Source organism: Staurois parvus, unplaced genomic scaffold (genome assembly GCF_062004578.1).
Source record: "Staurois parvus isolate SC_StPar_1 unplaced genomic scaffold, SC_StPar_1.0 ptg001146l, whole genome shotgun sequence".
In the NCBI taxonomy this organism is placed as follows: Eukaryota; Metazoa; Chordata; class Amphibia; order Anura; family Ranidae; genus Staurois; species Staurois parvus.
The window spans coordinates 196,707-220,988 of NW_028318942.1; the positions used below are offsets into that span (position 1 = coordinate 196,707).

The 24,282-nt window shown below is 40.0% G+C and overlaps 1 protein-coding gene and 1 long non-coding RNA gene across 2 annotated transcripts; both read right to left on the reverse strand.

Moving 5' to 3' along the window:
• Positions 1-816: 816 nt before the first annotated feature.
• Positions 817-8,588, reverse strand: LOC149439208 (uncharacterized). Its single transcript, XR_016307848.1, has 3 exons — positions 8,469-8,588; positions 2,508-2,551; positions 817-1,095 (listed from the first exon to the last, which is right to left on the reverse strand). It is a non-coding gene; the product is annotated as an uncharacterized LOC149439208 (long non-coding RNA).
• Positions 8,589-15,482: 6,894 nt separating this feature from the next.
• Positions 15,483-22,367, reverse strand: LOC149439209 (tyrosine-protein phosphatase non-receptor type substrate 1-like). The gene is made up of 4 exons (XM_089659267.1): positions 22,356-22,367; positions 18,912-19,293; positions 17,645-17,950; positions 15,483-15,622 (listed from the first exon to the last, which is right to left on the reverse strand). Exons 1-4 carry the CDS (start codon positions 22,365-22,367, stop codon positions 15,483-15,485), a joined length of 840 nt encoding a protein of 279 aa, XP_089515393.1.
• Positions 22,368-24,282: the final 1,915 nt, after the last annotated feature.

Genomic DNA, 24,282 nt, shown 5'->3' on the forward strand with positions numbered 1-24,282 from the left:
CTAAGATTGGGATCCCATTAAAGTTCATGCGTGTGCATCCTAATATGTTTGGAAATACAGTGTATCTTTTGTTCCTAAATGACTATTGGATCTGATCATTTATATTATATAAGGTTGTAAGAACAGGAATGACTAGAAAGTGCACTGATATTTTGTGAGAGGAATTGAAGACGAAAATATACATTATTAGAGTGCTGCAGAGGTACAATTAAGAAAAGTGGGGAATAAAAAAAAATACTTAGATGGCTGCAGCTTCAGTCTGACACCCCGGACAGCTCTAATACCAAGAACTGAACAATCACATGACTGGTGATCACTGAGTTCTTGGTCTTCAGTGAGCAGAGAGCAATGACTGCCAGTCACCTACTTTCTGTTCTGCCCCGCAGAGCTAACTGGAGTGCTGGGATTTGGAGGGGGTGTGAGCAGCTGGCTCCAGGGTCTCAGCTGCTCACAGAAGCTGAGCCAGCTGCCAGTCAGGCAATCTGAGCAGATCCCGACATTATTGCCGGGTTCCCCACAGAGCTTGGAACAGCTCTGTGACATGAGCTATCAGTGAGCTTTCTCAGAACTGAGTGCATGCCTCTGACCCTCAGGACAAATATGGCTAACAGACCTTTGGCCAAACTGTCCCTTTTTAATATTTTTGATCTTTATAACACATAAAATGTTAACTTTTTAAGTTCGGGTCTATTTTAAACTCCCACTACTTTTGCAGTTTAAAGTGAGTTAGAAAATACAGATAAATTCTATAGGTTTAGAAAAATAAAACAAATATTACATGACTTTATATTTTGTATTTATCCTGAACATTTGAACTGCATGATTATTTTTTTTTTATTTCTGTGTTTGGCATAGTCACAATACATAGGCTTATCCAGGAAGGCAGTGAAAAGAGCAACAATGATATGCAAAGTGCAACATACAAACAACAATAAAGCAAAGTGTTTTAATTTTTTTTCTTGAGAAACCACTATTAGTAATGTCATTTTCAAAGCTTGGGGCTCTTTATCCTGAAGTTACAGAATTTTGCTGCCTCAGCTACTTTCTCCCTTGGGTGAGCCGGCCCATATCCAGATGAGCATACACAATTCCATCCTGGAAAAAAAAAGAAAATTCCTTTACATGTCTTGGTGATCCCAAACAGGAATTAAACAGAAGCTTCTTGACATGGACATAGACAGTAAAGAAATAAAACACTGGCAGAGGTTCTAACCCACCTCCCTGCCATTACACAGATGTGCTTTTGTTGTAGTCTGTGACTGTATTAGTAAGATTTCCCTCATTCATGTCCCAGTGATCATAGGGAAAGCTTAGGGTATTCTCCTTAGTAGGATTTTAGACCGCAATACAAACATGTTATAGGAGGTCTGTCTAGAAAGTATCCAGCCATTTAATGTGAAAAATAGAAACAGTTATTGAAGAAGATACAAGAAACATTGTAACTGCTTAACTGCTCGATCCAATTTGTTTAATGACTCGAAGTTGAATTTTTACTGCAGAATGGGTAGTCTGAGTTTGGGGAACCAGTTTGTTTACAAAATGTGGCATTCAATATTAACCTGTTTTGTTTTACAAATGTAAACTGATGTTACAATAGTTGAGAGAAACCACTAGTAGTTGAAAGCCAAATCTAACCACCTAACGTGTACTAAAGCACTCTCTGGTGCCTAAACATTCCTGCTCCAATCCCTTTAACCTACAAGCAGAAACTTCCAGTTATGGGCAGAATATGGCACTCCTCCTGCCTCCTCACAATACAGTCCCAGGACCTTAACAGCCAATCACAAAGTCTTGTGCTACTAGATTTGTGGCATAATAAAGAGTGTGCACCTATGAACATTACTGGGTCTTGTTGTTAATTACCAGTGACTTGTTAAAGATGCTTGGAATCATAGAAAAGAGGAATCGCCCAATGTCCAAAAGAATGCACTTTTGATGGTAGATTAAGAGGCATTCCTTTGGACATTGGGAGATCCTTCTTTTCTATTATTCCAAGTATATGTGTGGAAACGACCTCAAGGCCATACCAGGAAGGCAGCACCCTAAACCTTAAGAGGGTTTACCGCCAGTATCCACCATTCAGTCCAACTAACTGAAGGGACATCTCCCTACCCACCTACACAATCACCCACCTACAACCAATGACTGATCCAGTCAGTCCAGCGCAGTGTTCAGCACAAACTTGTTAAGGATGCTGGGATTGAAGTGACACTGACAATATATATAATCAATGGAGGGTACCCAGTACAGGGCAGGATTGTTTACTGGTTTGTGACCAGTTTGCCAAAAACATGCCGTTGTCTGGCCTAAGATGTGACTGTTTTTGTAAGTATAAGTGTTGCAAATGTATAATAAAGTGGTGATTTCAAGTCATGCATGGATTGGGTCCTGACTCCCTTTTTACCAACTTGCCATGTTTTACACTGGCTCTAGCATTTTAGCATAAAACAGTGACATTCAATTGGTTAGAAATGTAACAATGTATTTACATGCAAATAAGATCTTACTGAAGTCTCTCTATCCTCTCCCTCGGCCTCTTGAACATTTTTATCTGAAATACAAAATTGCATGTTGGTTACTTTTCCATGAAAAAAAGTATAAAAGTCTTAAACCCAGCAAGAATGTTGTCCTGTTATGATTAGTAATGGTCACAACCACAAGCATTCTGATGTTTCAAATTCTGTAATTAAATATTCTAGGATTTATATAAAACTAAGTTTTTTTCAAGAAGCCTGTACAGAACTTGGGAGTGAGTTGCAGGCTTCCCCAGCATTGTCTTGAACTAAGAGTTTCCTCTGTCACATGATTCTTGCAAACCATCTGCTCATTTGAACAGAAGCATGTAGAATATTTTATAGCGTTTACTAAAATAATGAAAATGTGTAAAACTGGCCTAGTGGTGATGGTTTTTGTGTGTCAAAGCTAGATCTTAAAGTGACTGGCCACTGTACAGGATGCAGGAATAAGTCTTGGATGGGAGATACAGTATGTGTCCCCCACTGTTTGGATTATGGTCCTTTTAAGGGGGGGGGGTGTTTGAATGCAGTCTTGAACTACTCAGGATTTCTCACCCATGCAGGGTGAGGGATTCCAGGTCGAAAGGGATACACTGGCTTACAGTTTGCCCAGAAATTTTAAGTCCTTTATATGGGATCCGTAATTCAGAAGTTCGGAGAGACTTTGGGTTGGAAAGAACTTCCAACCCTGATTACAGGGACTTGGATCCTGAAAGGGTTAACCTGCCTGCAGGAGAGTCAGTACCTGTCTGTGAGATGGCATGGAGCATTACACAGCGGTGAAATAAATTGTGGAATTTCTTGAGACTGAGACATTGTCTGCTGAACTCCTGTGGCATTTCCTGTATCCTGAAGCATATGGGAACCTTAAACTCTGGTGTAGGACTGGTATACTGATGGTGAGTCATTTTATAATTATCAGTATACCAGAATGATAGACTGTTTGTGTTTACATTGCTGAAGAAAGCTGTCTTGTTTGCCTGGCTTTGAAAGAACAGGCAAACAAGTGTATGGCTGGTCTAGAAGTTGGTTTAGAAGTGTATGGCTGGTCATCCTGGGCTCCCCATAGTTATAGGTGCAACTTGGTTGGATGAGTCGACTTTTAATGGTTGTAGTATCTAAAACGTTGCAATTAACTTCTCTTATTTGTTTATTTTTAGGCTGTTCATTAAACTTTAAATGCATTTTGGTATTTCTTTTCTAGAAATGCAACTTGATAACTTCTTGTTCTTTTTGTTTTTGCGGCACTCTACTTTTCTGTTTAGTTACATTGTTTCCATTTATCTCTAAAGGCTATGATCTACCGTATTTTTCGCCGTATAAGACGCACTTTTTCTTCCCCAAAACTGGGGGGGAAATGTCAGTGCACCTTATAAGGCGAATATGGAGCAGCCGATCCACCGCGGTATTACCACCGCGGCCGTGTCAGAATACCGGGCCGGCCGCTCAGCTCTGCAGCGGGACCTTACCTGTTCCTCTATCCAGCGGCGTGCTGTCTTCCCGGCTTCTGTAGTGTGGGTACTGGGCATGACAGCCGGGTGCCAAGTGCGCATGCGCAAGAAGCGGTGCGCTTTGTGAATGGTAAGGCGGCACCTGGGACACATGACAGATCCCAGAAGCCGCCGGACCAATCACAAAGCGCAAGTGCTTCTGGCTCATGCGCACTGGGCACCCGGCTGTCATGCCGAGCGCCATTACAGAAGCCGGGAAGACAGCGTGCGGCTGGATCGAGGAACAGGTAAGATCGGGTACCTGTCAAATTCAGGTCCCCACCTCCCCAAAGGTCAGCAGTCATCTGTACTGTCCGCAGTCTCTGGTCATCCCTGTACTGTCCGCAGTCTCTGGTCATCCCTGTACTGTCCGCAGTCTCTGGTCATCCCTGTGCTGTCCGCAGTCTCTGGTCATCCCTGTGCTGTCCGCAGTCTCTGGTCATCCCTGTGCTGTCCGCAGTCTCTGGTCATCTCCTGTACTGTGACTGCAGTCTCTGGTCATCTCCTGTACTGTCCGCAGTCTCTGGTCATCTCTTGTACTGTCTGCAGTCTCTGGTCATCCCAAGTACTGTGTCCGCAGTCTCTGGTCATTTCCTGTACTGTGTCCGCAGTCTCTGGTCATCTCTTGTACTGTGTCCGCAGTCTCTGGTCATCCCTGTACTGTGTCCGCAGTCTCTGGTCATCCCTGTACTGTCCGCAGTCTCTGGTCATCTCCTGTACTGTCTGCAGTCTCTGGTCATCCCTGTGCTGTCCGCAGTCTCTGGTCATCTCCTGTACTGTCTCTGCAGTCCATTAGTTCAGAATTTTTTTTTTCCTGTTTTCTGCCTCTAAATCCTAGGTGCGTCCTATGGTCAGGTGCGTCTTATACGGCGAAAAATACGGTAATTTCAATTATGTTCTTGAGAAACTGATAAAGTTTCTAAACTCTCGTTCTATGGTGACAATGCTGTTACTCCCTATGTAGTATATTGTGTTTAAAATGTGTGTGTGTTTGATATATATATATATATATATATATATATATATATATATATATATATATATATATACACAGTGGGGATCGAAAGTTTGGGCACCCCAGCTAAAAATTTGTATTAATGTGCATAAAGAAGCCAAGGAAAGATGGAAAAATCTCCAAAAGGCACCAAATTACAGATTAGACATTCTTATAATATGTCAACAAAAGTTAGATTTTATTCCCATCATTTACACTTTCAAAATGACAGAAAACAAAAAAATGTTGCCCAAACTTTCGATCCCCACTGTATATATATATATATATATATATATATATTTATATATAATGTTATATCTAATAACTGATTCATTGGGGTATTTTAGAGGCTGATGAAGAGAGATGTAACCAGTTTCAATTTCATATTTTATATGAGCCATTGTGAAGCAGTCAATACCTCAAATCACAATGCAAACTCTCTCGTTGATCACATAGGTTGGCTTGTTTTTCAGCTCTCTATGGATCAGTTCTGGTCAGAACCGATCCAAGTGGGGGTATATGTAGTATATTCTGTGTAAAATATGTATACAGTGGGGAAAATAATTATTTGATCCCCTGCAGATTTTGTAAGTTTGCCCACTTACAAAGAAATTAGGGGTCTATAATTTTTATCATAGGTGTATTTTTAATGAGTCAGTTGCAGTAAAATAAGTATTTGATCCCCTACTAACCATCAATAATTCTGGCTCCCACAGTCTGGGTATGTGCTCATGTGGTACACACATTAGTACTGTCAATTTAAGAAGGTGCTCCTAAATGACACCTATCCACAGAATTTCTTTCTTCCATTTAAACCTCACCACCATGGGCAAATGACCAAAGAGCTGTCAAAGGACATCAGGGACAAGATTGTAGACCTGCACAAGGCTGGAATGGGCTACAAGACCATCAGCAAGAAGCTGGAGACAACCATTGGAGCGATTATTCAAAGAAATACAAAATAACCCTCAGTCGCCCTTAGTCTGCAGCTCCATGCAAAATTTCATCTCATGGGGTAAGGTTGATCATGCGAAAAATGATGAATCAGCCCAGAACTACATGGGAGGAGCTTGGGAATGATCTCAAGGCGGTTGGGACCACAGTCACCAAACAAACACAATATGCTGCCATGGATTGAAATGCTGCAGGCACATGTACAGGCCCAAAAAATGGCCTCTGCCCCAGTTATAACTGTCCACAGCAAGGAGCACATGGAAGGGCAATGCATGTCAAACAACAAAAGAGAAAAACTCCCAGCTCAGCTTGCCAACCAGCCTGCAAACAAGCAGAATTAACCTAACAGTATGCGTTAAAAACAGGGGTTTAGTTAGCACACATTTGCAAATACATGTGTAAGCTACAGAGCCTCGTCATGGCACCCCAATTTTCTGTAGTTCCTAACTCTACAAATTTTGAGAGCCCCCATAGTAAAGGCGCATGCATTTAATGGAAAGACCAAGAGCAGGTGGACCTGAGGAGCCCACCCCTTCTTAAAGGTACAAGAATGTGCTGGACACCCAGCATGTAGCACAATGGCAGCTAAGGTGTCCAGTGCGCCCCCCACCAACAATTCCACAGTACAAAAACTGGCCTTCACAGCAAGGAGCACATGGAAGTGCTAACTAAACCCCTGTTTTTAATACATACTGTTAGGTTAATTTGGTTTGTTTGCAGGCTGGTTGGCAAGCTGAGCTGGGAATTTTTCTCTTTTGTTGTTTGACATGCGTTGCCCTTAATATGTGCTCCTTGTTGTGAAGGCCAGTGAATTTATGGAGGAGGCTAAAACTTTGAGTTGCCAGACGACAGCCAAGAAACCTTAAGGATGTAGAGAATCTATGAAGAAGAGTGGACAAAAATCCCTCCCGAGATGTGTGCAAACTTGGTAACCAACTACAGAAAAGTCTTAGCTCTGTGCTTGCCAACAAGGGTTTCTCCACCAAGTACGAAGTCATGTTTTATATAATATAAGAAATAGAGAAAAAAAGCGCCACAAACTAAATAGAACAAAAGCTGCACTCCTAACCAAAAAAAGGTAAAAGTGTGAATAAATCAAAGAGTGCGCTAAATATTAGTAAATACAAAAAGTATTAGTTATGTCCGTGATAAAAAAATATTATATAAAAGTCCATCCACCATCACAAAGTAATTAAACAGTTCTGAAATCTTGTATAAATCAAACACCGTGCAAAAAAAATCCACCACCGAATGAAATGGGTACACTCACCAGAGCTCCATGCTGACCAGATTATAGGTCAGCAAAGATAGCGTTTGCTCTGGGAGCGATGATCAGCAGAAGTAATCCAAACTGGGAGCAATATACTGCAAGCAGCGAATCAGCACAATATGGAATAGCCTTAACAGCAGGTAGTCATCACGTCTCCATACCATAGATCATGTTCGGGGAATCAAAAAAGGAAATCATGGTTCAGTACGTTTAAAACCAAAATGTTTTATTAAAACGTCAGAAATGCACTCACAAACAGGGTGTCTAGCCGACACCAGCAATGACAGCCTCAAGAAAGCAGGGACGAGCCTCGCTCACCGCGATATCACAGCCGACAGTCTACGAGGAGCGCCCTGACGTCACATCCAAAAGGAACCTCGCCCTACTAGTTTCGTCCTAGTAGGGACGTCGGATGATGAAACTAGTAGGGCAGGGCTTCTTTTGGATGTGACGTCAGGACGCTCCTCGTAGACTGTCGGCTGTGATATCACGGTGAGTTGTTGTTGCTTTCACTTTGTTATAACACCACTAACAGTTGACCGTGGAATATTTCTGGTGGATTTTTTTATTCATATATCAAAACTATTCAGTATTTTCAGATGCAACTGAATAAATATCATGTAAAATTTGGTGGCCCCAAATTTTTCAAAGCTAACAAATGCATTAGACTGTTTAACTGAACAAGACTGTCTGTGACCATTACAAATTCAATATAAATCACAAATTGATACAAATATGAATTATCAAACAGATTGGATAATTGAGTCCATTTCCCCAAGGGCCTGAACTACTATTGTATCTTTTGACGTCATCAAAATGAAATGAATGCATTTGGATTTTTGTTATAACTTTTTCAAATTCGTTGGCAAATCAATTCGTAATGAAATGCACAGGTCTACTAGGTACAACCTTTTTTAAGGACGTATAGTACTTCCATATAAGGGCAATGATGTCACAAGGGACTCCTCTTCCATGGAGTATGAGCCTCCCTACTTGGGGAAGGGGGGACCCACTTAATACTCGGCAGGTTGGGTGAACTGGAAATCGGGTTCACTGGTTAAGCAAATACCTTTTTGCAGGTGGGCCCTGGGCTCTTAATGATACAGACAGATTAGTGGCCAATTTTGAATCTAACAATTGAAATTACTCTCTATTCTTCAAAATTGTGAAATTGTAGAAATGATGTCTATGATCATAATGTGAGCTTTTGCACATAAATTATTTCTGGAATCTTGGCACATTACCTTTTTGCTTGTATGTCCAAAAGAGATGAACTACCAGAGTCATTAGCAAAAGAAGACACACAGACAGAGCAAGACCCAGAGGACTTTGGCACTCAGGGATAAATTCTTTTTTTGTTTTGTCTGTAAGATGATAAAAATATTACTACACACAAAACAAGAATAAACTGAAAGCATCAAGACATAAAGAACAAAACATGCAAAATGTCAAACAAAAGACCCATACCATACACACTAAAGCATAACTCAAGCCTAAACACTTTTTTTTTAATTTTTTTTAGTTCTGGATAGAGCAGTGAAAAGTTAAATAAAACCCTTGTCAGGTTTTTGGGATTGCTTTTCCTGTGCTCCAAACGTTTAATAGCTAATGAGGCTTAAAAAAGATACAGGTCCATCCACCTCAGTGTGTATAGAGTATGTATGTGTGTGTACAGTATGTGTGTGTTTGTGAGTTTGAGCCTACAAGAATTCCCAAACCCCTGTATATTTTTATCAAACTCTTGGTAGATACCACTATCTGAGAAAGGGAGTTCACATTTTCCCTGCTCTAAATGTGAAGAAGACGCAATTTAAGATTAAACCTACTTTCATCTAATCTCAAATTATGGCCATATGTCTTCTTCAGAGACCTTTTTAGAGTAAACCGTTCATTGCCATTACTAGAGTCACCATTGATAAATGTGTACCTTATGATCACATTCCCTCTTAAGCACCTCTTCTCTCGGGTGAATAAGTGACATTTTTGTAATTGTTCCTCATGGTCAAGCCTCATTTTATTTTTGTTGCCTTTCTCTTTACTGTTTTATGTTCAGGAATATTTGTCTTGTGGATTAGTGAACAAAACTGAACTGCTTAGTTGAGATGATTCCAAACCAGTGTTTTGTAAAGGGGTAGAGTTATTGATGTAAAGAGTAGAGTTATTGTGAGTATTCTGCTGACTTTGTTACCTGAAGCCTGCTTTTTCTTGCTGCTGTTAAGTTTGTGATCTACAAGGATCCCTAAATCTTCTTCCATCACCAATTCCCCAGGAGGAGCCCCTCCTAATGTGTATTTTTCATGCATATTTTTACCATTCAAGTACTGAACTTTACATGTTTTAATAATGAGCCTTATCCATCAAGTAGCTGCCCATTCCCTCCTGTAATGTTCCTATATTCTGTCCCGAGTTTATTTCCCTGCATAATTTGGTAACGTCAGCAAACGCTTAAATTGAACCTTTTTTTCTAAACTCGTTATCATTTATAAACAAGCTAAACAGCATTGACCTCAATGCAGAACCTGGGGCACACTGCTCACAATCTTAGATGATGATTTAGAGAATGTGGCATTCACCAATACTTTCTGGACTTGTACCTGTAAGCAGTTTTCTATTCATGTACATACAATTTATTCAACACCAATAGACCTTCATTTGATATACTACACCCACTGGACTTCCTCTTTCTAAATTAATACTCATTTCCTCATAGAACATTAATAGGTTGTTCTGACAAATTGCTGAATATAGTTTCTTACCATTTCCCCAAATGCTTTACAAACTATTGATGTTAGACTGACTGGTCTGTAGTTTCCTAGCATACATTTGCTCTACGCTAATCACTTTATCCCATTCTAGTCAGTAAGGCATCTTTAAAAATGTGGAATAGTAATTTGGCTATGCCACGGCTAAGCTCTCAGGGTCTGGCAGGTGTAATCCATCTCATAATGATGATTTATTCACATTGAATTTTTCTAGTCTGTTTTGAACCCGATTTTCTGTGAACTATTAGGGTAAGTTTAGCACATTGGTATTAATATAATATTTTTGTTTATTAAACACATATATTTGAATAAACTGAAGAGAAACATATATTGAATACTGTACATCTGTTTTCTCCCTTTCATTTCTAATCAACTTCCCATGTTCATCTTTTATGGGACCTAAATGTTCTGTTCTTACTATTTTCAGGTTTTATCTATTTTTTATTTTATTTAGCTACCTTTTGTGTTCTTGCATTTCCTGTTGTGTTCAATGCAACTCTAAAAGGCTGAGCATGTTACATACTTTTTGTTTTCTTAAATGAGAAATATGTACTTATTTGTTAGTTTACACTAGAGGTTAACTCACAAGTTAAACTGTTTTTGCTCTTTTATGTGTTACCCAATGGGATCTTGCCTTCCACCTGTTTCTTTCTAACACCAGGACTATCCAATCACCATTCTGTAAAGGGACACAGATCCCAAAAATGCATCTGATCTCTCAACAACCTCAGTAAACATTCTACATAGTCAGACTAGTGTTTCCTTGACTTTCTTTATGACTTTGGATATAGGCTTTGTCCCTCTTGCTGGTGATAAAGTAAATCTAAAGGTAATACTTTTTTTTGTTTTGTTTGGAGTGGAGAGGGATTTGGAGGCTTGTCAGTTTTTATTTCTGTCTGTGCCCCCACTAAAGAAATTCACCCTCTATTTGTCCTGTTTACCATTATTAGAGATGAGCGAATCGAACATGACGAAGTGGAATTCGTTCCGAAGATTTGGAAAAATTCTATTCGCGACGAATCCGAAGATTAGCAAACTTCGGATGCACGAATCGAATTTTCCCAAAAATGGCGGCGACATGTGTGGGGACGGAGAAAATGGACAGAGAAGATGGGGCGGGGATCTCTGGGAAGGCGCGCAGACAAGGCGCGCTGACCCATAATGCATTCATGGCATGTGATCGCATTAGCCAATCAGCAGCCAGCCAGCACTGTGTAATGGTGGAGCTATAAATCGCGGCCATCTTAGAATTCTCCATTAGCCTCCGGTCATTCAAGAGAGACAGACCTGTGTGTATTAAGGGACAGAGTTAGGGCCACAGAGACTTTAGGGCCACAGAATCGTTACTCAGGGACACAGAATCGTTACTCAGGGACACAGAATCGTTACTTAGGGCCACAGCTATCAAAGAATCGAAAATTTAAAGTGACATACACCCTTTTTTTTTTTGGTGGCTGTCGTGCACAGTTGGTGCTGCAGTTTGCCGATTGTGCAAAATAAACTGACTTTCTGCTTCACAACCACTATTGTACGTTCAAAGAGTTAAATCCATTTACACGCCGGCTGGCGGTAATATTTTTTGGGTGATTAGTGCATTCCAGTGACACAAACGTACAGTTTCCAGCCAACGGCAAGCTGAAATTGACCGATTGTGTACAATAAACTGACTTTCTGCTTCACAACCACTATTGTACGTTCAAAGAGTTAAATCCATATCACCACACTGTGCCACGGGCCCCTGTACCGCCTTCTCATACTGCTGCCAGATCCATCCTCTGCCATGTGCGTCTTTGTCGTCTGCTCACGCTGCTGGGTTCCAGTTTTAAACCTAGGCCTGTGTATAGCTTCCGAATACTGCTGCCTCCACCGCCACCCTGCGCCATGTGCCTCTGTCGTCTGCTCACGCTGCTGACGGCTTCCGCTTTTTAAACTAGTCCTGTGTATGTCTTCCGAATACTGCTGCCTCCACCGCCACCCTGCGCCATGTGCCACTTTCGGGTCTCCTCACACTGCTGCCAGGTCCATACTGATTCATGGCCCCCTGTACCGGCTCCTCATGAACGTGGTTCAGCGGGTTTGCATCACTTAACGGCAAATCGTTGACAAATGCTGGGACGTTCAGTGTTGTGCGCATTAAGCCAGACACCAAAGGGCAGCACAGACCTGTTATTACTCGCTCAAGCATGGCTGAACAAAACCAGTCTCTACCACAAATTGGACCGAGACCTGCCCAGGGTCTCGTAAGTAGATTGCACGGAGGAGTAGAGTTCGTTGGAATTAACTTTGAGGGACTTTTAAACCTAGGCCTGTGTATGGCCTTCAATTGAAGCTGCTTCTGCTCCGCCACTCTGCCATTGGACTCTTGATAGTCGTCTCCCCACGCTGCTGCTGCTGGGGGGACTTTTTAACATAGGCCTCTGTATGGCCTTCAATTTTAGCTGCTTACGCTCCGCCACTCTGCCATGGGCCCCTGTACCGCCTCCTCATGATGCTGCCAGGCCCGTAATCTGCCATGGGCCCCCGTACCGACTCCTCATGCTGCTGCCAGGCCCGTAATCTGTCATGGGCCCCTGTACCGCCTCCTCATGCTGCTGCCAGGTCCAGAGTGTGTCATGGGTCCCTGTACGGCCTCCCATTGCTGCTGTCTCCATCGCCACACTCTGCCATGTGCCACTTTCAGGTCTCCTCACACTGCTGGTGGGTTCCATTTTGTCATAGGGTGCTGTATGGCCTCCCATTGCTGCTGCCTCCACCGCCACACTGTGGCTCCACACTCTGGTTTTGGCCCCGTGACTGCCCAAATGAGTGAAGTGTGCGGTGATTCTAAGATCGACGGCACTCATCTGCATGTCATACTGACTGACAGTATTATTTCTCTTCCCCAGCAGACTCCAAGGGCATTTAAATTAAAGGTACAGTGTTCTGCACTAATATAAAGGCTCTCTGAAGCCTAGAAACACCCTTTTTATAAGTTAAATTCGCAGCGAATATATTCGGCTCGAAGCGAATTTATTCGGCGAATTCGGCGAATCAGCCGAACCGAATTTTTGAATAATTCGCTCATCTCTAACCATTATCATTACAAGTAAAAGTAAAAGAAAATCCCAAATTTTGTGGTGTCCCCAAAAAAGTAATAGAGAGAATATCTTTCAATGGGGACACTGCTTCTGGTGGCCTGAGGGGCCCCAAGGACTTCCCTTATTTCCTGTTTGTCTATGGGACAGCAAGTGAAAGGAAATCTCCACAATGGGACACAGATGACGAAAACAAGATCTGGCAGAGGTTATAACCCTCCCTTACTTTATCCAAAATGAAAAAAAAAATGTTTGTCTATAGTTCTACTTTAAGCGCTTGAAATCCTGTACACTTTGAGGTTTTTAATGCTGGCCGTATCCCTACAAGGGAGATTTCCTTTCACTTTGTGTCCTGGGGACAAAGATGCCTTTACTAGGGCTACATACAATAATAAAAAAAAAACTTCACTAGAGACCTTCTGACCATTCCCATTCTATCCAATAAAAAATGTTGGCCTTAAGATACTACAGTTGTGACCAAAATTATTCAACCCCCACTGAAATTGAGTGTTTTGGCCAGTTTGACATTGCTTTTGATCATTCAGTCATCTTGCTTACATTTACATTAAAGAGGCACTTGTAGGTCAGACAAATATAACATAACAGTTATAATGAAATAACCACAAATGTCTTTTCTGTGCTCACAGCATTATCAGTTTTATTCAACCCCCAAGTGACATTCAATCTTAGTACTTAGTACAGCATCCTTTTACAGTTATAACAGCTTTTAAACGTGAAGCATAGCTTGACACAAGTGTCTTGCAGCGATCTACGGGTATCTTCGCCCATTCTTCATGGGCAAAGGCCTCCAGTTCAGTCACATTCTTAGGCTTGCGCACTGCAACTGCTTTCTTTAAGTCCCACCAGAGGTTCTCAATCGGATTTAAGTCTGGTGACTGCGATGGCCACTCCAAAATGTTCCAGCCTTTCCTCTGCAACCATGCTCTAGTGGACTTGGAGGTATGCTTGGGATCATTGTCCTGTTGAAAGGTCCAACGTCTCCCAAGCCTCAGGTGTGTGACGGACTGCATCACGTTTCCATCCAATATCTCCTGGTACTGAAGAGAATTCATGGTACCTTGCACACGCTGAAGCTTCCCTGTACCTGCAGAAGCAAAACAGCCCCAAAGCATGATTGACCCTCCACCATGCTTCACAGTAGGCAAGGTGTTCTTTTCATCATAGGCCTTGTTCTTCCTCCTCCAAACATAGCGTTGATCCATGGGCCCAAACAGTTCTAATTTTGTTTCATCAGTCCACAGAACACTATCCCACAACTTTTGTGGTTTGTCCACATGGCTTTTGGCATACTGCAGTCGACTCTTCTTATTCTTTGGAGACAGCAAGGGGGTACGCCTGGGAGTTCTGGCACGGAGGCCTTCATTACGCAGTGTGCGTCTTATTGTCTGGGCTGAAACTTCTGTACCCACATCTGACAAATCTTTTCTCAGTTCCTCAGCAGTCACACGGGGACTTCTCTCCACTCTACGCTTCAGGTAGCGCACAGCAGTCGAAGTCAGCATCTTCTTTCTGCCACGACCAGGTAGCGTTTCAACAGTGCCCTTTGCCTTGACTTTGCGAATGATGCTTCCTAAGGTGTCTCTTGGTATGTTTAACATCTTTGCAATCTTCTTATAGCCATTGCCCTTCCTGTGAAGAGAAATCACCTCTTCTCTTGTCTTCCTGGACCATTCTCTTGCCTTCACCATGTTTGTAACCACACCAGTAAATGTCTAGAAGGAGCTGAGTATCACAGTCATTTTAAAGCTGCCTAATTGGTGCTTATTATGCTTGATTGCTGCTCGGTGACATCCACAGGTGTTTTCAATACCTGATGGAAAGCACCTGTATGAACCTCTGTTCTTCAGAGTGGTAGTCTTTAAGGGGTTGAATAATTGTGGCAATGAAGAAACCACATAAGAACCATTTACTACTGTATTACATAAACAATTGATGTCATTTTAGTTGCATTTGGGTAGTTACAACGTCCTTGTAGGATTTGATTCTGAATACAATTCCAAATGTACACTATAGTCCCTAAACCCCTTTACAGCATTGGGGGTTGAATAATTTTGGTCACAACTGTATATGATGATGAGTGATTAGACATATGCCAAATAACCAAATGTTTCCATTGGCTGTTATTTAGTATTGAAAGTTGCATTTATTAAATATATTTTGGATTATAAAAATAAACTGATTTTGAATGCATAACCTACACAGATATATTGCCTCATTCTATCATTCTTATTACACCTGGAGAGTAGAGGAATATAACAGAGATGTGCATGTGCAAAAATTTGTTTAGATTCGGATTCATTTTTTAAGTCAATCATTTTGTTAAGTCATTATCGCTATGTTAGAATTGGTTAATTTTTGGAACTCATTTTGAATATTCGAAATTAGTTTCAGAAAGTTTTGTTTAATCTATGTTTCCACTGCGACTTTGCATTGTGACTTCCTTGCGACTTGCATGAGACTTTGATGTGACATGGATGCCTTTTGACTTGCTTGCGATTTCAATGCGATTTTGTTTGCGGCTTTGATGTTTTGCCACATTGGCTTTGGCCAAACATAACAATACAGAGTGTGATACATATTGTGGAACTTACCAAACTCTCTTAAGTCGCAAATGGATGAAAACGAATGACTTCATTGTTTTTGTTATAATTTATTTTGGATTCATTTAAATTTTTTATTGTTTTGATTTGGAGGTTCAGATATGAATCTCCAAAAAACAAAACTTTCATCCAAATTTTGATTCTTATCGAAATGAATGCACATGTCTAGAAATGAATTAAAGTTCACATAGGCAGACACTTTTTTATAAGGGACACACCAGAAAAATAAAGTACAAATACAAGACACACTGATTACCCACTTGCCGACTGCGCTCTGTAGTTTTATTACTACACTGCAGGCCAGCTGTGCAGGATCACGTGTGTGTGTATATATATGTATGTGTATATATTTATATGTGTGTGTATATATATATATATATTCAAGGGCAAAAAAAATGGTGCAGTAGGTTAGTCCATTTTGCTGAAATTTCATTGCAGCAACTAAAATGGTACCCAGTAGTTTGTATGGCCACCTAATGCTTGTATGCATGCCTCACAATGTTGGGGCATGCTCCTAATGAGACGACGAACGGTGTCCTGTGGTATTTCCTTCCAGATCTGGACCAGGGCATCACTGAGCTCCTGGACAGTCTAAGGCAGGGCCTAAAATTTCAAGTCCTGAGCTACTAGCCAGGCCTTAAGAGTTACTTGCTACCAGTTGCCCCACCCAACACTTACTCTGCCTCGCCCCTAATTCCACCCCTAAACATGCCCTCGTAAATTATTTCATGAAATGACACTGTTAAATGTTACCCACATTACATCAGGGTCCCCAGAGTCCCCTCACATTACATCAGTGTCCCCAGAGTCCCCTCATATTACATCAGTGTCCCCAGAGTCCCCCCACATTACATCAGGGCCTCCAATGTCCCCCTAAACGCTCCATCATACTTAGACCATGTACCGCATGAAACCATAACCCCCCATAATCTTTTACTCACAAAACCATATATCTATCAATCATATCCTACCTTCTATGCAACCCAGCAGTACCTCAAATGTCCCATACTCTACCACCCATAATAACCACATAATCCTGAACCTGTCCAAACCACCCATACATGCAGGTTTACATACAGACATATGTACATACACACACACAAACATAGACACCTGTACACACACACACAGACATGTACATACACACACATACCCACACAGAAACATGTACACACACGCACAGAGACACAGGTACACACACACACATACAGACACATGTATACACACACAGACACATGTACACACACACATACATGTACATACACACAGACACCGGCACATCCCATAGTAGAGCAGCACCCAGTACACACAATAGCACTCCCTAGGCACACAGTTAAGCCTTTAATTGCCCCAGATGTCAACCCCCTCCTACCCAGTGCTATTAGTACACTCACATTTTTTATTAGTGCTGATCACTGTATTAGTGTCACTGGTGATGGAAGTGTCAGATGGTATCAGATTGCCCGCTGTACTATCACAGACCCGCTTTAAGTCACTGATCGCCTCCATTACTATTATTAAAAAATAACCCACTATCTTTACCATCATCCATAGATGCTATTATTTTCATGCAAACTAATTAATACCAGACATGTAGCAGAATGCATTTTGACCTAAATTTATGAGGAAATTGTATTTTTTATGGGATATGTTTTATAGCAAACAGTAAAAAAAAATTTTTTTTTTTCAAAATTTTTGGTCAGTGGTGATTAAATACTTCCAAAAGAGAGCTATATTTTTGTGGAAAAAAAATTATATACATTTTATTTGAGTACATTGTTGTATGTCCGAGCAATTGTCAGTTAAAGTAGCGCAGCGTCGTATAGAAAAAATGCCCTGGTCATGAAGGGGGGTAAAACTTCCGGAAGGCAAGTGGTTAATTCAGCTGGATCCATACACATAACTATCCTACTGCACAATTGTTTGTTTGATCTCATAAATAATTACAATAAAAAATACTTACTCCTTTCTGGTATGGTCCATTGGACTTGGACTGGAGAAGAGCTAAACCAAACTTCACAGGTCACCCGATTCACATAGTCCAAGGAGGCTTTAGGAATGGAGAGTAGGTTTTGGAAAGTCCAGGCACCACCAGGTTCCCTTGTAGAGATCATTTTGCCTTTGTGATATGTACCAGAGAAGTTCCAGCTCATAAGAACTAGGCGAGAAGTCACTCTCACTGTGCAAACAAGCTGGATGGCAGTGTTGGAAGAAGAAGAATAGTGAGACTGAACCAGGAGATGGACAGGAATTTTTGGTTGGGGAACTTCTGCAAGTGATGAATAGAGAAAATATAACATGAGCAATATAATCCAAATGAAACACTAATATCAAACCTTTGAGGAGATGGGCAGATTGAGGGGTCAGAAAAAGCTTCGGCAAAATCTAACAGCCATCAATTTAATTGAGAGGGCTAAAGTATACGAGATCTAAAGCCTTATATATCAACTTGCTCGTACAATGAATCAGGAATCGGAAATGCATCTCCTCAGGCACCAATTTTTATTGAGAAAATGGCTTGCTCTGAAGATTCAAATCTTATGGTTAGTTGGGAGGAATAACTTCTTTTTTTGGTAAGAACAGGTTAAAACATAAGAAATATAATCGTAAAGCAGAACTAAACCCTTCTATCTTTGACAGTCAAGGAAGCTTCCATCTTAGCTTCTGTTTGCAAAATCTGTTTGCAAAATCTGTAATCTGCTATGCCCCTTTCCGGTTTTAACAGTACACTTGGTATGAGATAAAAATTGAGGTTCCTATTGCTGGCCTATCCTAAAAATCTTTGAAGTTACAGGCCAGTTTATCATAACATCTAGGTTGTGTGCTTCTCAGTAGTCATTGTATAAATCCTGGGGCTTCTCAGGTGATGCGAAGAAATGTAGAATTACAAGTGCTCTATTTTGTAAGTGAGGCAAAATGAATAAAAAGATGGCGCTTTCTAAACAGAGGCACTTCATGTGTATTGCAATTTTATTGATGCTACCAAGCCTCTTTTTGTAATTCTTATTTATTTTAATTATTGCTAGAAGTCAGTGCTTATCAGAAACCCTCTCTTGTATTTTCTTTCTTCTGCTCTTCATACATTAACAATCACAAGTCCAAACCAAATAACAGAGGAGATTCAAATGTGGGATGTGTTAAAAATCCAAACTCTGTATTGTGTTCCCTGCATAGTTAACCTTTCAGCAGCCAACATATACAAAATACAGTATTGACGTTGAAAACCTTACCTTTCACAATCAGAAATGTTCCATTTGCAAAGGTTCGGGAAAAACCCATCCTGTATATGCAGTAGTAGACTCCATAATCTTCTGGTTTTGCTTTGTGTATCTTCAGCCTTGTTTCATAATGATCAGTTTCACATTCATAAGTATTATTCTTATCATTTAAACAGGATAGGGCAAGAATATACCTATTTCCTGGTGTCCAGGTCTCTCGGTACCAGTGGATTCTACTCCCAGACTCTAAATTGACACTGGACACACATCTTATAACTGCAGTGTCACCTATATCAACTGACACAGTCTTATAAGGCTGAAAAAGGACAATCTGAGCACCAGTCACTGCAAAAATAAATAAATAAATATGAATAACAATACACTGTATACAGTGCTATGAAAAAGTATCTAGAATAGAAGATGTCTGACAAAGTGAAGCATGCTAAAAGATCTCAAAAAGCAAAATAACTTCAAGAACAGATGAGAAATAAAGTAATTGACATGTATCAGTCTAGAAAGGGTTGCAAAGCCATTTCTAAGGCTTTGGGACTCCAGCGAACCCTGGTGAGAGCCATTATCCACAAAAGGTGAACATTTGGAACAATGATGAACTTTCCCAGAAGTGGCCAGCCCCACAAAAAAGAAAAAAAATCTATGACCTACTGCAGTAGATATAGATAAACTGTAAGTGACTTAGATTGATTAAACTTTTTTATTTCTGTAATTTATATGTTTTATTCTGTCTTTCAACATGGCATATAGAACAATACACCCAACTGTAGCCAACAATATAAACACAATTCAAACTTTGGTGGACATAGGAGTCTAGGCAGATTTCAGGGTACCCAAATATCTGCAATTAGTGCTTAATGTATCAGGTAAACAATCTACTTTTCCCATCTGACTTAGACGTTTATATACATCCTAACTTTTTTTGGTCTGTTAAATATACTTTTTGGAAGTATTTTGTTGTGTCTGTTGACTGCGACCTGTTAATCTTGTCAATTTAGAGCTGTCCTGTTTCCTCTGCACATTTTCCATGTAGCCCTTTTAGCTCTTATCTTAGAATAAGGATAGCCACACATGGGTCAGTTTTGTTTCTAGCAGCCAGCGGTCTGATCAAAAAAAAGTGAACAGATTCCATCATTCACACATTCGAGGTGGATGGAAGAATTTTCCCTACTGTTTTACTGTATTCTGACAGCAAGGATTCCTCTGCTGTCCAAATACAATGATCAGCTGGTTCAACACAAATTTTCAACAAGCCCGTTTGTGAGAAACTGATCTTTATATCAACTTCTCAAGAACAGGAACAGCCATAGATGTATCGAAATTTAGCTGGTCCCTACTTAACTGGCCAAATTTCAAACCATTTATGGCCTGCTTGATAATGATTAACCTTGATTTTGTAGAGATTTGAACATAAAAATCATTTAATTAATTTAGAAAAGACATCAACATTCTGTCTGCATAAATACTGTGTGTTGCCATCCCACAACAGGATTTATGAGCTAAGCTTCTTTAAACAAAAAAACGCTGGAAAATGTGCATGCATTGCTGATATGTACTGTACGTATATTTTTATAATACTGGATAACTTCCCCTTTGGAGTTAATTTAAATAATAAAAAATTTTTTTTATATATATATATAAATGCAGGTTTCCAATATTTGACTGCATTAAACTAATCAAATGGGCAGATTCAGTACAGTGTTGGCAAAATAGAAATGTGCAAATGGTATAACATATAGCCTGAAATCCACTTTAAACAGTTACTTAGGGGTTCTAATTTACCCTACCGTACCTGACCACTGGAAGTGTTTTTTGTAGACCATTCCAGCAAAAATCCTTTATAATACCAGACTCTGATTTCACCAAGTAAAAAACAAAAATATTCAATACATTTTCAGAAGTGGTGCTCCTGTGTATTTTCCAAAGTATACCGTACCATTTTGTAAAAAGTAGTAATCCATTAACAAGAAAAATTTGCACCACGCATAAAATCTATTTTTTTTGTGTGTGTGTGTCATCATACTAAATCATTTTCAGGTGATTCTAAGTTTATTTTTTTTATTATTTAAGAAGATTAAAGATGTAAGCATAGTAAACCTTCCCATTTTTGCGGGATTACATTTGGCACATTTCTAAACAGGTATCAACAGATATTTTTTTGTTCTTGCAGGGTCTTTAAAAGGATAACACGGAGAAATGTGTATGTATTGCAAAGATGTACTATATAGGTTTTGTTATTTACTTTGCCTTGACATACACTGTAACTCCATACTGGATTATATCCTGTTGGAATTAATTTAAATAAAGTTACAGTGTAAAACAAAAATGAAGGTTGCCAATATCTGACTTTGCCGTTATTTTTGTCAAAGAGACAGATTCAGTAAAGTGCCAACAAGATAAAACTCAGCAAATTCTATAACGAGTTCACAATGACCATTAAAATTTTAAAGTATGTTATTGACCTGAAAATGACAGTTTAAAAAGAACATTTCCTTGCAAAGCGAATATGTTTCACTCCTTTAGTAAATCAACCCCATGTTCAATTGGAGTAGTTAAGCATTGTCTATTATTTATTTATTATATAATTAATTATATAGTATGTATTGATTAGAGCAAACCACTAACACTGGGGTATTAATGGTGGACTAGTTGCGCAGTGTTGAAATTAAAATTTTGCAATCATTTTAAAATAAGCAAAGCTTACAAACATGTTGTAAAACTGCTATTAACTAAAAATTACTCTAAGCATCAATAAATTATTCAATAATACAGCAAATCAAATATTCATTTTCTCAAATTGATAAAAAAAATCAAAATATTTCCTACCGTTGAGCAAAAAGAAAAAGGTGATAAGTTTCATTTCTCTTTCTCTTGATCTCCTGTGTATTGCTACGGTATGAATCTTCTTTTAAGTGTACTTTTCTATCACCAACGGAAATGCCCCTCCTTCCCGCCCCTTCAATCATGAAGACCACTCACACAAACTCTTTATGTGCTAGTTAGAGGTGAAATGAACTGCAGAATTATTATAATTCTAATCTTCAATTTTTCGTGTCGAAATTATTAATTATTTAAGCAAATGTATTTTATAGCTTAACACATTTGATGCATTTTATCCTAAAAGTTTAAGTTTTTTGATTATTGTAATTTTGGTATTTTCCAGTTCTACATGTTATGAGAATTACAAGAATATGAGCAATGAGTATGGGAGCTTTTTGTTCTCTTTACTGAAGCAACGGCAGAATGTTTGTTGGTCCCCGTACATTGGGCTTATACAAATACATACGCAGTGGAATTCCATAATGAGTGTCTGAGTCTCTCTTTTTAGAATTCCAAGGCACCTCCACATGACAAATGTTGGTGTGGACGGCAGAGGCCGGAGTGTCTGTATGGATGGGCACCCTGCCTGCCTCTTTATGCCAAGTTAGAGTAGGTCTTGATTACCTTTAGCTTCATTCTCTATGAACTGGAGGCAATGATTTTTTATTTGGTGCATTATTAGCGCCGCTTTCTAAAAGTTGTGCTTTTAAGAACTACCCTAATCTGAATCGGTATAGTTACCGAAATGGGTTGTAGGTTATTTTTGAATTTGGTGCAGATCATTGTAAAGGTCCATTGCACCAGAAAACTGTTGGTAGTTCTTTACTGCATTCCCCCAACAGAGTTAGGGATCTTTTCTTTGATGAAAGGACTACATATATTTAGGTGATATGTTTTTTGTACCATTGGATACTTTTCATTCTGCAATTGCTACTTTCTTGACTGTCATGCTAAATTGTATTTTTTTTTTTTTAAGCGTATCTAAACCTCTAAAAATGTGATGTGTTACAGCATATAAGTCTTCATATGTAATGATTGACTTGTTTTCTCTTTATTTTTTGATCCTGAGCATCCTGCCAGTAACACGCATCCTGTCCTAGGGTGACAACACTCACCCACCATACTATATATTGTCACCTCTCTCCTCTCCTGATTTGAACTGCAAACCTATACCCCTATTCTCATCTCTATCATGTAGGAAGGTAGTATTTTGTAGTTCACAGAAAATAACTGGTAAAGGTGATAACAATGAAAGTTAAGTGTAGTGCCCAGGAAGTTTAATCCACAAGTTTTCTGGCATGTTCAGCAGTCCTTTCTGTTTTTGCAGAAAATGTGTTCAGAGACCTGATACCGCCACATCTAAGGCCTGGAAACCTGCAAGACATTACATAGATGGGGACTTTTGACTTTATTCTGAACTTTCTGATCTTCACACATGTTGTAGATCAATGATGCAGGATATTGAATCCAAGGAGTCAGTATAACATGCAAGAAAGTAGCAACAGATGCGGGAAAAGTATACTCTTAAGTGTAACAAAGTTAGCGTATACAGCTCAAGTTTTGGAGAACTTGTCCCTTCTTGCGCCTGTAAAAGGCAGTAAGGCTGACATGGGGGGGAAGGTTATTTACTAAAACTGATTCCATATTATGTGATGCTTTGATGTTTGTATGTTCTGCTTTTCTATGAATAAACATCAATTGTTTAAAAAAAAAAAAGTGGAAGCAACTGGGAATAACAGCAACTCAGCCACGAGTTGGAAGGGTCATGTAAAATGACAGAGCGGGGTCAGCGCATGCTGAAGAGCACAGTGTGCAGAAGTCACCAACTGTCTGCAGAGTCAATTGTTAAAGACCTCCAAACTTCATGTGGTCTCAAGATTAGCACAACAAATATACGTAGAGAGCTTCATGGAATGGGTTTCCATCACCAAGTGCAATGCAAAGCACCAGATGCAGTGATGTAAAACACGCCACTACTGGACTCTAAAGTAGTGGAGACATATTCTCTGGAGTGATGAATCAAGCTTCTCTGTTTGGCAATCTGATGGACGTGTCTGTGCTTGGCGGTTGCCAGGAGAACGATACTAGCCTGACTGCATTGTGTGAAGTGTAAAGTTTGGTGGAGGGGGGATTATGGTGTGGGGTTGTTTTGTAGGGTTTGGGCTTGGCCCCTTAGCTCCAGTGAAGGGAACACTTAAGGCATCAGCATACCAAGACATTTTTAACAATTTCACGCTCCCAACTTTGTGGGAACAGTTTGGGGAGGGCCCCTTCCTGTTCCACAAAAGAAGGTCCATAAAGACATGGATGAGCGAATTTCAGGTGGAGAAATTGACTGGCCTGCACAGAGTCCTGACCTCAACTGGATAGAATGCCTTCGGGCGACTGCGAACTAGGCCTTCTCATCCGACAACAGTGCCTGACCTCACTAATGCGCTTTTGGAACAATGGTCAAACCTTCCCATAGACACCCTCCTAAACCTTGTGGATGGCCTTCCCAGAAGAGTTGAAGCTGTTATAGCTGCAAAGTGTGGGCCAACTCAATATTGAA

Bases quoted from the DNA above. Each gene is read 5' to 3' on its own strand.
- LOC149439209 (XM_089659267.1), bottom strand. The intron at 17,951-18,911 runs GTAAGGTTTTCA...CATCACTTGCAG, and splicing joins AACATTTCTGATTGTGAAAG to AAGTTCCCCAACCAAAAATT. The intron at 15,623-17,644 runs GTAAGTATTTTT...GTTTGGCCAAAG, and splicing joins ATGGACCATACCAGAAAGGA to CCAATGTGGCAAAACATCAA.